At 38.9% G+C, this 18,573-nt stretch overlaps 1 protein-coding gene across 10 annotated transcripts in view; it reads right to left on the bottom strand.

The window, feature by feature from the left end:
- The window catches only part of ABI3BP (ABI family member 3 binding protein), a 265,345-nt gene that overhangs the window by 20,480 nt on the left and 226,292 nt on the right, over positions 1–18,573 (bottom strand). For all 10 annotated transcript variants that reach the window (XM_080656581.1, XM_080656584.1, XM_080656576.1 and 7 more), the window contains 4 exons: positions 18,337–18,465; positions 17,727–17,795; positions 12,601–12,810; positions 5,457–5,565 (listed from right to left, as the gene is read on the bottom strand). In XM_080656581.1, coding sequence (XP_080512707.1) covers positions 5,457–5,565; positions 12,601–12,810; positions 17,727–17,795; positions 18,337–18,465 — 517 coding nt within the window. The remainder of the gene's footprint in view (positions 1–5,456; positions 5,566–12,600; positions 12,811–17,726; positions 17,796–18,336; positions 18,466–18,573) is intronic.

Below are 18,573 nucleotides of genomic sequence, written 5' to 3'. Positions count from 1 at the left end.
GAAATTGCTGGGCCACATGTGAGTCTGGCACACACAGTGGATTCTCCAGTCTTTTAGTCAGTGAGGAGAGCCAGGGGCTCAGCTGAAGAGAAGGGTGAGGCTGAGGGGTTTTTGGTTAGTACAGCAATTGCATGTGTCCATCTATGTTGCCCAACCAGTTCATCAGGAAGAAGAACCTGGCCCATCAATGGATTATCAAAATGAGTATTAAAAACAATTTCTCTGAAAACAAATTGCATACCACAGACACAGATTCAAGGAAAAATGGATTATCAGGACAATTCTACTTGATGTAAAACTGACCTAGGTTTTGGTTTTATTTTCAGTTCCAGTTTTCCCACTGATTCTGTGCCTAGCTTCAGAAATTGTAAGATTATATCACTGGGAGAGACTGGAGATCAATTAGTCCACACTTCCTAATCCTTTAAGCAGTGGTGCAATTGTTTAAGTCATATACTTTATCAGTTCTGTTCACAGAACTAAAAATAATCATAGGGGTCTTTGTAAACAAAGTGGTTGGCTCCAGAAAGGAGAGGTTCTTCTTAATATTTTTCTTTTCGTTCAATACGAGTCACACATTGAGGTTCAATAAGAGGCACACACTGAGGTTTCATGGGGAAAAAGAAGGGGGAAATAAATCTTACGAGTATGGGCTAACTAGGTCATTGACAAGGCTGGGGCTGCCTCCACGTGCCCAGAATAGCTGGGCGGCTCCACGTTCTGTAAACAGAAACATCTCCTGCAGGTATGGAGCTGAACCCTCCCAGCAGCAAGGAATTGCTGGATGGTCCCACACCGTGGGCTACTTTTCAGGCTCTGCAGATCTATTTTCTCTGCTTTGTTCTAAGTGTGTTAAATGTTCTAACACTTAGCTCTCTACTCCACCCTCACCTGTGCATGAAGATTAGCCGTAATTATCACCTATTTTAGAGCTCAGTTTTGTTTGTTTGTTTGTTTTATAGTCTGGACAAATGATGGAAAATGCTATTAAAATAAATTATTTACACATGCCTCCCAGGATTGGAATTCTTTTAGAAGTTATCTTCTTCAGCTTTTCAAATAGGGAATTTCAGAACAGCTATACTTCAAAGTTCGCCTATTTTGGGAATTCAATTTTACCATATATTTTGATTATAAAATTTTCCCAAGCATTGAAATGTGACCAAAGTCATTCTTTATAAGCTAATAAAAACCACACCTGCTGGCTGCATCCTGTGCATACTTCCTCTTTATTTTACGTATCTTTTATTAGCATAATCTTGGGCCATGGTTGGGCAGTAGATACAATGGAATGAAACTACAATGTGATACAGTCTGAAAAAAGCTTGCATCAAAAAGCCAATGAACCTAAATTTGGAACTCATAATTTTAATATTCTGGCTCCAGCCTTGCTGTCGGTAGTAACTTTGAGGACTACTTGTATTTCACCTAAGTCATGCACATGGATTGACTTGAATGCTATTGTTGCTCTTTCTTTTCTTGCCAGCCTGTCCCATTCCTTCCTATTTGCTTCTGCCAAGTTATAGTCTCAAGTGCTCTATGAGGCTTTTTCTCCTGGTAAATTGCAGAATTGGGTGTAAGTCCTACACTGGCATGTTCTTCCATGCTGTTTTATGATGCTTGTTTCATGGGTGTTAGTTTTGTTTCTCTAGATATTTTTAGGCTTCTGAAACCTTACATTTAATGAAATAATTTGACTTCAGCTTATTCTTCCTTAACTCATTAAGTTACTTCGACTAATAGGGATTTCAACAAATAGTTTTTAATATTTCAGCTCAAAACCTTTGCTCATTAAATTAGACTAATCTCTTGCATGCCTCTGTTAAGAGAGCCTGGGATGCATTCACAGGTTCGCTGGGTACTGGGATCTATTGAACACCACATAGTTTCATGTATTGTAGGCAAAACAATTTTCGTTAGAGCACCTCTACACCCACAGGCATTATATTTGCCCCCAACGGGAAAATGTTCTTTACTTCAAATTACTGACATACTGCTTTTAAATCCTGACCCATTAGGGACTATCAACATAATCCTGGTAAAATCATATAAATGAACAACAACAGTCTTTATATCCTAATGGATTTCATTCAATCTAACCAAACTCTAAAAATAACATTGAGTAATCCACATATAGACACACTTGAATGGCTTCAAATTTATGCCTAGTAGTAAAAGTCAGCAGGGTTTCCTAAACTAAATTTAGTATTGCTTTCCCCCAAAGACACATGCAGAAAGGGCCTCCCTTTGGGCTTTGTCTATAGATGAGAATAGGCTGTAAGGGGTCTTCCTTAGAAGGCCCACTGATGAGGGACAAGAGACATAAGGAAGACACATACAATGAGGGTGGGATAAAGGGGACATGGTTGTATTTCAGTTTGAGGCAAAGTACAGAAACAATGAGCGTGAGTTCTACAACAGTTAGACCAGAAGCTTGATGTGAATCCCAGATTGGTCCTGTGATTCCAGAATAAAATGCAACTCAGCCCAAAGATACTTTTCTTGAACAAGATGCCAAAATGGTGATCTTACATGACATTAACAAAATGTTCTTTTTTGGTAGATTTATTTCACCAACTGTCACTCATAAGTGGCTCAAGTATAAAAATGATTTTTCTAACTAAATGAAAGTCAAATGAAAATGAAAATGAAAGAGTCCCTCTCCAGTTACCCTCCTTCAAGTTCTCCCCATCTCTTGACCCATTTTCCTGATCTGGCATGGAAGGCTCTCCACAACCTAGCTTCCACCTCTCTCTGCTGCCACTGCTTCGGTCCACTTTTCACCTCTCACACTGGTAAAAACAGCATATTGCTCACTGCCCACAACCATGCCACTCTTGCTTCTGCACTGACAGCGCTATTCTCTCTGACATTCCTTTCTCCTGAGACAGTCACCTCGCTAGCTCCTTCCTACGTATCCTTAAGGATCAGCCAGGTGCCACCTTCTTCAGGAAGTTTTTCCTAAGTTCCCTAGACTTTGTGAAGTGCCACCCACTCCGGGTTCCCATAGCACCCTGGGCATACTGCTACCAGAGCTCTCACCACTCTGTGTAGTATAATCTGTTATTAACTGCCTACCCTCCGCCCTACCCCAACCTCCAGCTTCTCAAGAGCAGGCACCATGTTTACTGATTTGTAGTCACAACACTAAGCACACCGCTGAGATATGGCTGGTACTTAATAAATGAAAACACAAACCCTTAACAAACAAATCACATGGAAAATGTCACTAGAGCCCTGACAGGTGTTGCTAAGTGGCTAGAGTGTCAGCCCATGTACCGAAGGGTCTTGGCTTCAATTCCTATTCAAGGGCACATACCTGGGTTGCAGGCTTGATCTCCTGCAGGCTTGTGTGGGAGGCAATCAATGGGTATGTCTCTCTCACATCGATGTTTCTCTCTCTCTCCCCCTCCCTCCCTTCCACTTTCTCTTAAAAAAAAAAAGGCAATGGAAAAAAATCTTCAGATTAGGATTAAAAATAATTATAAAAAAAGAGAAACTGTCACTGGAATAACTGTTCTACTTCTGATTATAGCTAATGGTGCACTGTGAGTTCTGAGGAGAACCTGATTGAGAAAAGGAACACAATGAACATTTAGAAATTGGATGCTTTTCAATGTATTTCTTGTACACTACACAGCCCATTTTTTTTTAAATAAAATGGAATAAAAAGCAGGAAACTGAAGAGATATTCCTTCCAAGTCCTATAAGTCCAAGTCCACTATTATAAAGTCCAATTTAAATGAGTTTTCTTTTTTACTTTTTCTTTAAAATATATTATAGTAAAAAAGGCTCTGTCTCTATTAATCTTGTTAAGAAAACAGAACCAAGATCATCATTACTAAAATATATGCTTATTTTGGCTAACTTAAATCCTTTAAGAACATCAGCAGTTGCAAAATTTTCCATATTATAGCTCAAAATAGAAAATTTGAAAGAAAAAAATGCTTGTGGAAAGTGTTATTTTTGCAGAATTGGACTAGAGTTTAATATACAGCAGCCATCTATAATGAAATAGATGCTTCCTGCTGACAGAGCCAAGAAGGGCTCTTTTGCATTGTCACAGTCCATATCCAATTCCATCCAATCCACTGATGACAGTGAAAGATACAGGAGGTGAAATTTATTAACGAAGTCTCAAATGCTGGAGTTTCAGCCCTTACCTATGCTGATCTTTTCCAACACTGAGGAACTTCACTGAGCGATGCAATATTCTATCTGAAAAAATTCCTGATTATGAAAATTCTTCTATGTTCCTTGGTGGACTATAACTCAAGATGCCAGTTGTTTTTCTTTTTAAACTTGAAGCACAGACAATTTACCAAACAGTGTTTTGGAGTTTAAAGAGAGATTGATTTCCCACAGAGAGTAAAATTCAGTCCAGGGCCATTTAGCATATTGGCTTTGTTAAGAAAAATGCTTGGCTGTTTCCATTTAATAATCTCCTTGATTTTTGATTTGTTTGACATGCCTAAATTTGGTGATTCGGCCATGTAAAACAAAACATAAAAAACCTTACTGCAGCCCAGCTGGTGTGGCTCAGTGGTTGAGCGTTGACCTGTGAACCAGGAGGTCACGGTTTGATTCCCGGTCAGGGTACATGCCTGGTTTCGGGTTTGATCCCCAGTGTGGGGCATGCAGGAGGCAGCCGATCCATGATTCTCTCTCATCCGTGATGTTTCTGTCTCTCTCTCCCTCTCCCTTCCTCTCTCTGAACTCAATAAAAATACATTAAAAAACAAACAAACAAAAAAACCTTACTGCATTTCTAGAAATGTCTAAGGCCTTTATATTTCTTGTAATAATAGAATGAACTGACAAAATATTGTGTAATTTAGATTTATAAAAGAATCACAAAACTACATAGCAATATAAACAACCTGGTGTCAATGTGTAATGAAGGATATCAAGAAAAGTTGCTTATTATAGAATGATGCTAATATTATTTATATCTTTTTTCAAAAATCTTTTCTCATCTATTATAAAAAAAACCCGAAAGCAAAGGATTGCTATATCTGGGACTCATCTCCAGTTACCTTAAGCATTAACTATTACACACTTCCCCCTGCATCTACCTCACGGCTTTTATTTCTTGCCTTCCCCTTTCCAGCATGCCAGCTAAGTTCTTCTTACGTCAAATGTAGTTCACCTCATGCACACTCCAGGTGTCACTGGTCCACAGGCTTTTTTCTCTAAATTTTGGTATTTAATATCAACATCTGGTACTAATGAACTTCTATTTTTCAATGTTCCCAGCTATAGGTTAGCTTACAAGACCATCTTGTTAGCTCTTGTATCCCCACCAGTAATTTGCATATTTGCAAAATATGACTTTAGAGGTATCAAGTGCTGTGAAAGCCAAAGAATGAAATGCAAATTAGACCCTCCCTGAGGACACAGAGGGATGATGACACTTGCACTCTCAGAATTCACCTGTAATAGCACAGGTGGCTTACCTTGTGTTTGGCTTTAGATTTTCTACTGTGGAGAAGGTTTGATTTGTAATTTGAATGGACTTGTTCTTCCCACTGAATGACCCATTTTCTCTGGATATAACTTCATATTCTGTAAAGCAAAAAAGCCAACAGATACTCATCTTTATTTTCTGGCTGAATTAAATGTTCTTGAATGCTAATAGCATAATAAAAATAAGCAACTCAGATTGCAGTTCTGATCTTACACATTACGTGTTGATATTACACATTATGTATATATTACATGTACATCCTATACATTTGCAAATTCCAGATTGGGATGGTCATCAGATGACAAGGGTCCCAAACCATTTGGGGAGTTGCTCATAGACCATTTCTGCTTTCCCTTTAGCAGAGCAGGGAAGGCCTGGCAACTGTGAAGATCAATGACACTCCTACGGTAGCTTTGGAAACTGGTACCTATGATTTTGTGAGGCAAGTCAGCCTGCCATTGGCGAGCACTGCTGAGTGGAGTGTGTGTAGGAGCCCTGTTCCCTACTCTGTGGGGAAAAGGCCACTGACTACATGGTGCTGCTGCAAAACACTCATCTGGGTCTCAAACCATAGCAGCAAATGACAGCTAACCAAACAATGAACTATACGTTCCGATGGTTCATTATTCTGATTTATAGAATTACTAGAGGCCCAGTACACGAATTCGTGCACAGGTGGGGTTCCAAGGGGTGTGGAGGAGGCCGGGATGCGATCGGCCCTCTGAGTGGGTGGTGGGACACCCTTGCCAGCCCGAGATCCAGATCCATCCCGCTGATGTTGGCACCAGTTGTCGGGAGCCACCTGGCAGCAGCTTTTATATGCTTTCTTCCTTGCGGTGCCCGAGGCCAACTTCCAGGAGGCCAGCGGCGTTGTCGGGATCGTGCTGGCGGCTCTGGCCCATTGGTGCCTGGCCTGTTCTCTGGAGATTGGACCTGCAGGACTATTGAGGGAGTAAGTGGCTGCCGCAGGGCTGGTGGGCTGCTGGGATGTGTTGGTCGGCTGAGCAGCGCTCTGGCTGTGAGAACACAATGACCACCAGGGGGCAGCTCCTGTGTTGACCATCTGCCCCCTGGTGGTCAGTGCATGTCATAGCGACCGGTCGTTCCAGTCGTTCCAGTTATTTGGTCATAATGGTTGCTTAGGCTTTTATATATGTAGATGGGATTTTTGCACCTACATCTTACATAAGTTATTAAGTTTTGTACATACTGCTTATCTGTGCCCCTTTGACAATTATCTTTGTATTTGTAAAAAGAAGCTATTCCTTAAAGTCTGAACAGGAAGCTGCATAAATTTCACTCAAAGGCATATTTCTATGAACTTGCAGGGCTAATGAAAAGAGAAAGAATTTCAGAATCTGAAATATAATTTACAAATTTGTTAAATGGTGTTCCCTGCTCTCGGTTGGGTTTATAACACATGTGTAAAGATCATACAGAGGATTTAAAAATATCCAACAAAAAAACAAAAAACAAAACCCCACTCAAAATCAGCTCCATCAGTATGAAGAAATACACAAGTGGTGGGCGTCGGGGAAAGCGGGAGGCTGCGAAGGAGCTGGCGAGTTCCTGAGGATTCCTGTACTGGCGCAGACACCGAAGGTAGGAAACCATGAAGTAACTCAGGAGACTTATAATCACCAGTTTTCATTTGGGAAGCATTTTCATGCTATATTCCAAAACTCTAAAAAGGAGCATGACTCTATGAATAATTTCTCTTGGCTATCTTCCCAAAGTTCAATAGTAAACTGGAAGGCAATGCCACTGTGTCTGCACATGTCAGTGCATCTGTTACAGGACCAGTGGTTGGTGTTTAGTGTTCCTTCCTCAGACTCTTGTTCCCAAGCATTTTGGGTTTGGTTTTGTTGTTTCCCAACTCTTTTTGTTCCCAGTTCCGTTGGTTTTCTGTTCTAACAGAGGGTGGAGAGAGAGGGAGGAAGGGGAAGGACCCTGAATTTAATATGTCCTTTTTATATCTTCCCTCAGCTGTGGAGGGATATTTACTAGAAACATGTACTAGTAATTAAATGGGAGTAAACATGATTTTTTAAAAATGGAAACTGTGTGGCTTGCTGGGGAGAGACAGACCAAGCCGCTTGCTTTGATCTTAGTCCCAGTTTTCCTGTCTGTAAAATGTCAATAATGTCTCTTCATAGTGTTGCTTGTGGGATTAAATTAGGAACATATATAGCCAGTGCTTATTTGCTCAACACGTGGCACCTATTGTTGTTGCTGCTTTTATTATCCCGTATTAGTTGTGTTTTGAAAATAGGGTCACAAAAATTTGAAAGATTCCATTCGAAAAGATTGAAGTATAATTTAGTTACCAAAAGAACAGTTTATGCGACATTCCAATTGGTTATGCATAAAAGCTACTACCTTCAAAAAACATCTTTGGTTTGGAACATTCGTTGACAATATGTTACTCTTTTTAATATTACCCCAGCCCTTCAAACCTGAAACTCTTATTGTATATCTTCTCTAATTTTCTTTTGACTAAAAATTTAAAGGATCTATCTATATAAAAGGCTGATATGCTAAGAGTCCCACCATCTGGGTAATGACATCAAGTAGCAACACCTGGCTTCCTCTCCCTAGTGACGACTAGCCTCAGGTGGAAACACTTTACACGGTAACCAAATGTCTGTGAAGTGTTTTCACGTGCCTCATCTCATTTGATCCTCACAGAAGTCCTGGAGCGGGTAGATATGAGACTTGGTGGAATCCTATTTTCTTTTCATTAGCCAGAAAATGGAGATTTAGAAACTTGACCCAACTGAAAAGAAGTAAGAAATGGTGGAACTTGAAAAGACTTCAGGTTTCCTCACTGCATAGAATGTAGTGAAACACTGCTGCAGTTAAATATTTTACCCTTTGTTCTCCCTGCGTGAAGCACAATAATAATCTGCTTCATGTTGATATTTACTGCTGTGTTGCTGACAATTACCTGAAAGAGAAGTTGGGGTGCTTCACTGGGCTGGAAAAAGTTTAGCTACATCAGAAAGCAGGTCTAATTAAGCAAGTTTATTCTATATCTATAAAGGCTGGGTTGACTTGCACATAAGCAATACATATAAAGCTCTCACTGGCACCAATCACACGTGTGTGTTTCGATCTGCCATTGTTGATCGTGAATTTGGTTGTTTTTGTTGACATTCTGAAGCTGAAAGAAAGCAGCAGCGTCACACGGAAGTAACAATGGCGATTAAATATGATCATAATAGTGATCCAGGTAGATATAATTATCCCCGTGTAACAGAAGTTACCGTCATATTCAGAAATGAAGATGGAGGACCTCCTTTTGAAAGGGACTTGCTCATTCTATTGTAAACCAGATCCCAATAATACAAATGCCACTAAAATGAAACAAATCAGTATCCTGTTTCCTACATTAGATGCAATGACGTATCCTATTTCTTTTCCCACATGGTGAAAAAGGCTGGGAACGGATATAGCATTAAGACTCGGAGATGACAGTGTAATTGACAATAATACTAGATTCAATGGATGATGTTGAAAAGAAAAATTTTCTCATAGAATTTCTTAAAAGTATTACTCCTTCGGAAATGCTGTGTCATAAATTAGAATTGAAAGTAGGTGCAATCATCATGCTACTGAGAAATCTTAATAGTAAATGGGGTTTTTGTAATGGTACTGGATTTATTATCAAAAGATTGCGACCTAACATAGTCAAAGCGGAAGTATTAACAGGATCTGTGGAGGAGAGGTTGTTCTGACTCTAAGAATTGATTTGTCCCCGTTTGATACTGGCCTCAGTGTTAGAATAAGTTTAATCAATTTATCAGTCATTGTTTTTATCAGTGTTGATTTTATATCATGTTTTTGTTGTTTTTATATCATGTTTTTCTTTTTATATCATATCTTTGTTGTTATATCATGCTATTGTTTATTAATCAATTTATATGTTATTTTCATATACATTTTACTAGTTTTCTTTCATCTCTGATACTTCTATTACAGAGAAAGGGCGAATTGCAATATTAAAATATTTCTTCTAATTAATTTCCTTTCAATGTGCACGAATTCATGCACTGGGCCACTAGTGATTTAATACCATTTTAGTTCTAAAAGACTATAGTTTTCAAAGTGAATCTAGACGTTACCTTCATAATTAAATAGGTATTTAGAACTTCTCTCAGAATTCTAGCCTTTTGAATGTATATTTTTGGGCTTTGTAAACATATCTTTTATTTTTAATGTTTTAGGTGATAACAGCTTTTAATAAATCTACCAACATTATAAAAATGGAATATTAATTTTAGAATGAATATTTGTAGACACACTCTGAGTATATTTCCGAAGGTAAAGACAGTCTCTTAAATTTATGCCCATATTTCTTCTTTTCAAATATGGGATTTTGTTTATAATTTCATTATCAGTAAAGACATAAGGAAATCTGTAAAGGACTAACACTGAAAAATTGGTCTTTTTTCCCCCTTCAAATGGTTTTATTGCCCTATTATGAAAAAATACACTTAATAGAAAAAGTTATTTGTTGTAAAGTTTGGGAACATCACTCAGGTCAATAGAACATGAAAATAGTAATGGTGGTACTATTTTTCCCTGTCCTACACTTTGACCACTGACAAACATTAATTTAACAGCTGCTGACTTGTGCTGGGCATTCATTCTGTTTAATTTTATCCTGAGGATAAACTGATAATTATGAGTATCATTACAAATAAGGAAGCTAAAGTTCAAAGAGGCTAACTATATACCCAAGTTCCATATTTAGAACACAGCTGGTCTTGGATTTAAATAGATGTCAGCACACCCTTGGCATATCATAAAGCAACACCTTATAACCAATTTAACTTTAAGTTGCCAAGGACCCCAGCAGTGTGTGGCCAATTTCTTAGGTCATCTATTTCCACATTAGTGTAGAAGGGACATGTAGAAGCAACAGAATTTAAATGTATTTACTAGAGGTGAATATGTACGTGTCTGTCAATTAAAAGAAAGATTCTTGACAGAAGCCAACACATGTAATAAAGAATATGTTTCACTCTCTTTCTGTTCTCTTTCTCAATCTTTTCCTTTCATATCACTTTCAATGATATGAGAATTAATTTCTATAAGATCTGGACTGCTGGTTTGTTTGAAAGCAAGATTACATTTAAATTAACAATTTAAAAATAAACAGAATTGGAAAAAAATAGAACAGACCATTAGGGTATATCATCTGTCCAACATTTAAATACAGGCCAGATGAGTAATAATGGTTAAATATGGAGTTATTTTTATGTAGGAAATATTATAGCTAATGAGATGTGGTCCTTATCCATGAAACCTGTTATTTAAGTCCGTTATCTTATGAAAGATCTCAAACAGCCCATTAACATTTGGTAACAGTGTTCCAAAAGTAATTGGTTAGAATACTTTGAGATTATAAGCTTATATGATTTTTTAAAAATGTTACATAATGAACCAGAAAGAAAAATCCTTCTCTTAAAAAAAGTCAGATATAATTGACATACACAAGTGAATATGTATTAGATGTATTAGGTCAGTGATTTTTGACATTTTTCATCACATGGCACATATAAACTAATTATTAAATTCTGCAGCACACCAAAAATATATTTTTTGCCAATCTGACAAAAACAGGTACAATTTTGATTTATTAAAAAAATGGTAATTACCTACTCTTATTGTGCGATGTGACTAATAAGATGAAACTCTTATATGACCTATGTATTTATGGTTCAAGACAGGGCCTTCACACTGGATGGCTGTTGTGTTAGCTGTTGTCATTTTTTAATTTGATAATCTAAGGGAAAAGAGGTCAGTGCTCCTGACTAAATAGTCAGGTACTGCGTGTTTTAAAAATTGTCGTGGCACATTGGTTGAAAATTGCTCTATTAGATTATTAGACCTAGTAGACTAACCAATTCCAACCTGATGTCCCACATCTTTAAGGCAAATGAATTTTTATAGATCATTTGGTTTTGTGAGAATTAAACCTCAGACTACCACAGGAACTTCTTATTAGCACAGTATGTGGATTGAAAGTTTTGAACTTTTTAATACATGTAGATAATCAATACTTAGAGATTGATTGATTTTTTGATGCTGATTTAGATACTGACTTAGCACCTATGGGCACAGTCCCAAGTAAAGAAGCAGGACTAGGCAAGTCCCCAGGAGCCACAGGCAGTGACTGGTTTGCTCTCAATACAAAGGTAAGCTTTGCATGAGAAACAAAATTTACAAAATATGGTTTTTAAAAAAGCCAGCTAAGTAAAGATAGGCTGCTTACACTGGAGTTTCCCAGACAGTTTGTTTGAGGAGATATATCTGCTGTTTTCTTCTTTATTCATAGGAAACGTTTTTGGCAGAGCCTGAAATTTGCACTCCCCAGCCCTCTGTGTAGGGATCTCTACTTCTCCCGACAACTTCTTAGTGGGCTCCCCCGTGACCTGTCTACCTGCCCCAGGCACCCGAACAGGGACACAGGGACGTGGGCAGCAGGAACCTAGCATACTCAGGCTGTACTCTAGAGCTGATCTTTCCCGCTCCTCTCCAGTTTGATTATTTGGTTAATTATGGAGAATTAAATTCCCATCTAACAAGTTCAAAGAATGACTCAGGATTTTTAAAGGAAATGGGTGGGTGGATAGCAGAATACAAATTTCGGGAGATAAGCAGAAAATTGACCAGGAATAGAATTTTTAAAACATGTACCCTAAAATGATTGAAAAAAACATTTTAGCCTGCTTGAAAGTCCTAGGTTGATCTAGAAACTGGGTTGGTGAAAGGAAAACTGATTTCAATATTATCAGCAGTCAGTGGCAACTTCTCATATTATTATCTGTAGTTTTCTGGGTAATGAAAAAACTAGATGTATCTCCCCATTATGAAAGAGTTCTAAGAGGAGATGAAAGGATGCAACTTAGAGAGATCAGCTAAGGATGATGAACAGGGAGCCCACAACCAGGACAAAGATGATCTTTTCCCATCACATGACACTTTCGGCAGGAATGTGCCACAGGGACAGCAGAACTCTGCTGGGACTCGCTGCTCCTGAGCGCGGACCCACAGGCTATAGTTTGACGCAGGGTTCCGCAGTCCCGCTGCAGCACGTTAGTAACGGTCCTATGCCAGGCTCTTACCAGTGACAGTGTCATTGAGTGGCTTTTCCCAGTCCAAGATGACAAATGAGGGGCATCCTTCCACGGTGACCACAGTGAGGTTGGAGGGTGGGTTCTGCGGCGGGCTGGTGGCGTTCCCCTCTGCAGGCTCCTCTTTGGGGAACCGTTTGATGGAGTCGGTGATGGAGCAGGGCCTGTTGTCAGGCTTCTGAATGTATCGCACATGAGGCCCTAGAGAAAGAGAGGACTCTGACATTTAGCATTTTTTGAGTAAAGTTGGGGGAAGGTGAGCTAATAAATATAATTGCTTGAGGACATTTGGTCTCACATTAAGAGCAGCTAGATGGAAGCAGTGATGTGGATGGTTCAGAAGTGTGAAAATCCTGTCTCTAGGATACATGATATGGATGTTTGTTAATTTACTTTTCTAGATAGTTTAATGTGTGCTAATATCCAAAAGTAATTTGTCCCCCCACGCATGGTTTAAACCTCACAATATCTGTGGCAGGGGAAGGAATACTCCAAAGGGTCTTGCCTCAGTCGTGGGCAATAAAGAGCCCTACATCAAACACAATTCTGGTTCCACCTAATAAATATGGAAGCTGGACTCAGAAAGATCAAGTGGTTTCAAATAATTTGCCTACACCTAGAACAAAATTAAAAATATTTTAAGAATAAAAACATATCCAGAACCCAACAAGATGAAGTTAACAGGAAAATATTTCCCATAATGAGGAGAAAAATAAATCATTTAAAAAACAACCTAGAACTTGCATAGGTGTTAGAATCATTAGACAAAAACAATAAAGCAGTTATTACTACTACTAGAGGCCCGGTGCACAAAACTCATGCATGGGTAGGGTCCCTAGGCCTGGCCAGAGATCAGGGCCAATCTGTGGGGCAACTGGTGGGGTGATTGGGGGGGCCCCCACTGGCACCTGCCTTGGCCAGCCTGGCTCTGCCCACTCGCCGACCCTGCCCCCTGCCACCGCCAGTTGCCTCCATCTTAGGGGCAACTGGTGGGGCAATCCAGGGGGGGGGGGAGGTTCCCTGCTGGTACCTGCCTTGGCTGGCCTGGGGCCTGAGGGCTGGGGGCAGCTCCTGCGTTGAGCATCTGCCCCCTTGTGGTCAGTGTGCATCATAGCGACTGGTAGTTCTGCAGGTCCGTCTATTTGAATATTAGGTTTTTATTATCTATAATAATAAAAGCCTAATATGCTAATTAGACTGGGCGTCCTTCCAGACGACCTTCCAGATGAAGCTGGGGCTGTGAGGGAAGCCTGGGTCCCGGGTGCCAGAGGGAAGCCGGTGCCGACAGCTGGGGAAAGGAAGGCCTACTCTTGCATGGATTTCGTGCATTGGGCCTCTAGTATAGGATAATCCACATGGTCAAAAGTTAGGACATGAATGATATAAAAGAGACCCACATCAATTTCACACCAAAGTAGAAATAGAAGGAAATGTTCTCAACCCAATAAAGGGCATCTATGAAAAATCTACAGGTAACATGATACCTAGTGGTGAAAGACCGAATGTTTTCCCCATAAGATCAGAAACAAGAAAAAGATGTCCATTCTCACTATATCTATTCAATATTTTTACTGAGGCTCCAGCCTGTGCATTAAGGCAAGAGAACAGCTACCCAAGATGGAAAGGAAGAAGTAAAACTTTACTCTTGGATAATATGATTCTGTATGTAAAAATCCAATGTATTTACAAAAACGTGACTAAGTGAGTTTTTGCAAGGCTGCAGGATACAAGATCACTGCACAAATATCAATAGTGTTTCTATATATTAGAAATGAAAACAAATGCTTTTATGATTTTCTATACACTGAAAACTATAAAACAGGTTGGCTGTCATGGCTCAGTGGTTGAGCATTGACCTATGAGCCAGAAAGTCAGGGTTCGATTCTCGGTCAGGACACATGCCCAAGTTGCAAGCTCAATCCCCAATGTGGGAAGCGTAGGAGGCAGCTGATCGATGATTATCTCTTATCATTGATGTTTCTATCTCTCTCTCCCTCTTCCTCTCTGGAATAAATAAAAGTATATTTTAAAAAAAGAAAAATATAAAACATTGGTGAGAGAAACTGAAGAAGACCTAAGTAATTGGTGAAATATACCATGTTCATAGGCAGGAAGACTTAATATTGTACAGCTGTCAATTTTTCCCAATTCTAATAGAAACTTAAGCAGGCTATTTTTAAACAAATTCTCACCAGAGGATATTTTTTCCATTGCCTTTTTTTAGAGAGAGTGGAAGGGAGGAAGGGAGATGGAGAGAGATAGAGAGAGGAAGAGAGAAAGAGAAAGATCATTATGAAAGAGACACATTGATTGGTTGCCTTCTACATGAGCTCTGACCAGGGCGAGGGATTTGAACCTGCAACCCATGTACATGCCCTTGACTGGGAATGGAACCTGATAACCTTTGGTGCTTGGGCCAACACTGTAACCATTGAATCACACCAGCCTGTTTCTAAAATTCAGATAGAAACCCAAAGTTCCCAGAATAACCAGCACAACTTTGAAAAGTAAGAACAACATTAGAGAACTAATGCAACCTGATTGAGGCACTTATTGTAAACCCACAGGAATCCAGACACTGTGGTATTGGTGTAAAGGTAAGCAGATCACTGGAATAAAATAGAGAATCCCAAAACAGATATATATATATATATATATATATATATATATATATATATATATATATATATATATTGATTTTTGACAAAGGTACTATAAAATTCAATGGAGAAAGAATAGATTTTTTTTCTAACAAATGATGCCAGAAAAATTAAGTCTCCATAAACAAGAAAATTAGCTTGTGTCACATATAAAATTTTATTCAATATGGTCATAGAACCTAAATGTAAAACTAGAAAACTTCTGGAAGTAAACAGAGGAGGTCTTTATGATCTCTGATTAGTTCATGATTTCTCAAAGACAATACCAAAAATACAATCTATAAAAAAGCAAATTTATAAACCAAGCTTCATTAAAATTAAAAGAGAAGCCACATGCTGGGAGAAAATATTGCAAAGCATGTGTCAGACAAATATAAAGATTCCCCAAACTCAATTCTAATAAAATAAGCAACTCCATAAGAAAAAATGGACAGACATTTTGAACAGACACACCAAAAAAGATATGCAGATGGAAGATAAGGACATGAAAAGATGTTTGTCATTCTTAGTCATTAGGGGTATGCAAAGTGAAATCACAATCAGATACTAATACACACCATTGAAATGGCTGCAGTGAAAAAGATCTACCACACTAAATGTTGGCAAAGACCTGGGGAAACTGGAACTTTCATATGCTGCTGACAAAATGGTAAAATAATACAACTACTGTGGCAAACTGGCAGTTTCTTAAAATTTTAAATATACATGTACATATAATCTAGCCATTCCTCTTATAGGAATTTGTCCAAAAGGAATGAAAATGTATGTCTACACAAACATGAATGGTCATAGCACCTTTAATGGTAATATAAAAAAAAATTAGAGACAACCCAAATGCCATGAATAGGATTAATTAAATTATTATATATCTACAAATTCTTTCATTGGGGGAGGGGGTCCCTCAGCCCGGCCTGTGTCCTCTCACAATCCAGGACCCCTCGGGGGATGTCAGGCCTAAACCAGCAGTCGGACATCCCTCTTGCAATCTGGGACACTGCATGCACCAGTGACCATACTTCTCATACAGGTGAAAGGCATCTTGCTGATGTATGGGCAGCTCCTTTATTTTTGCCCTGATTATAAAAAGTAGTACATAACACGAACCTTCTGAGGCAGTAGTACCATTTTCCCCATCTTATGGGTAGAAAAACTAAAGCAGAGAGAAATTAAGTAATTGGCTTTGTCACACAGTTATAAGTGTCAGAATCAGGGCTGACCACAAAATGTGCAAGCCAGAGTCCATGCATATCATTGCTGCATCATACTGTTTTTCAGTGTTAGAGCAGCCTTGCCAGGTTTTAATTTTTAAATCTAAGAGACTGTTCCCAATACATAGGGTAGGGTCCTTAGGCCTGGCTGGTGATCGGCGCCATCTGTGAGGCAATCGGCAGGTGGGGTTATTGGGGGAGCCCCCACTGGCAGTCACCTTGGCTGACCGGCCCTGCCCCCCCAATCACTACCGTCGGTCGCCTCCCTCTGCGGGGGGAGGGGGACAGATGCTCAACGCAGCTCCTGTGTTGAGCGTATGCCCCCTGGTGGTCAGTGTGCATCATAGACACTGGTCATTCCGCTGGTCATTCCCCCATTCGGTCAATTTGCATATTAGGGTTTTATTATATAGAATACAATATAATACTAGGCAGTAATAAAAAGGGATATTAATAAAAGCAGCAACATGGATAAATAATTATGCTGAGTGAAAGAAACCAGATTAAAAAAAAAAGAGTTCAGCCATTGATATAAAATTCCACAAAATGCATACTAACCTATAGTATAGCAGATTTGCTGTTACCTAGGGGCTAGAGGTTGGGTGGGAGGAGTGAGAGGGATTATAAACTTTTGTAAGTGGTATTCATTGTCTTGATTGTGATGGTGGCTTCATGGTATATACATATGTAAAAAGTTATCAAGTTATTTACTTCAGAACAAAATATTACAAAAGGAAATACTGGGCTCTGTATCATATTACATCTCTCCTGTGTTAGATAAGATTACTGTTCAAAAATACTCTCTATATCCATGAAAGGAGTATACTTCTGAAATAGTTGATTTGAGCATTGCTATGTGACTTTCTTTGGTCAATAGATATTGGCAGGTATAACACAAGAAGGAGCTTAAAATATGATGGTGTATTTGGATTCCCCCTCTCTTGACTTTGTATAGTCCTGAGAATGGGTTCTTTGGGGTCACTGTTGGTCCTTCATCCTAGAATGAACAGATGAGGAGAAGCCCATCCCAACCCACAAGGGGCCCAGCAGAACCACCCAACCAAGAACATCCTAGAGCAACTGACCCCATTTGTTAATATCATCATAAAGCTGACTTGTACACATATGAGAAGTAATTCCTTATTATGGTATGCCACTAAGATGTTGTGGTTGTTTATTACACAGCAACTTCTGACTGATATACCCACCAATCAGCCTTGTCAAAATTAAGATTTGAAGCCAGACATACCTTTGAATCTGGGTTTCCCAAGAGGATCAGTTTCTCTTGTTGGACTTGAGCTAAAGTCAGTTATATCACCTGAGAATGGAGTATAATAAACAATTTTGGCAAAAGATAAAGCTTCACAATACAATAAAAAGTAGTAAAGACTATAAATATTTAATATGCCTCCTAGTCAATTGTTCACAACTTTGATTTTCATTTTTTTTAATTATTCACATCAACTGCAATAAAAGGTCTTTAATTGTGTCCTGCTTTAGGCATTCTACAGTGTAATAAATAAAGCTTAAAGTTTACAACCAAGTAGCTAATGCTTATTAATAAAATAAGGCATATGTAATTATAATGATGTGATTTAGTAAGAAGCACTGGGAAATATATATTTCTCAGGAAGACTTTCCTAAAAAATTTAGGTACTTTCCTCTATGTTTATGAAGGGAAGGAGCATATTCTATGCCAAAGCATTAAAAATAAGTATTATGTTAAAACTAAAAAGAATCATATTGATCATAAAGTTAAGTAACAAAGATGATCCAGAGCTGAGACTCTTTCCCCTCTAATTTGAAATACTTGAGTATTTTGTAGCTAGTCTCCAGTAGGATGTGACTGACATACTAACCAAGATCTTCTCCTGAGGCAGGAGCTGTTGGTTCCTTTTTGTCTGTCTCTGTTCTCTCTGAGGTGGGTCCAGTAGGCCTGAGTGTTGCCCTCAGGGGTGGGGAAGTTCCTAGGCCTGATGAAATGATCCCTGAAATGTAGAGCCAAAGCGGTCAGGCTTTAGAAGAGCCCAGTTTCCCATTTATTTATCCAATGCATATATATTAGGCACTTACCATGTAGCTTGGCACTATATGCC

This window comes from Plecotus auritus (assembly GCF_963455305.1).
Source record: "Plecotus auritus genome assembly, chromosome: 2".
In the NCBI taxonomy this organism is placed as follows: Eukaryota; Metazoa; Chordata; class Mammalia; order Chiroptera; family Vespertilionidae; genus Plecotus; species Plecotus auritus.
Note: the sequence above shows the minus strand (reverse complement) of the source record. Positions and strands in the feature narration are given on the sequence as shown.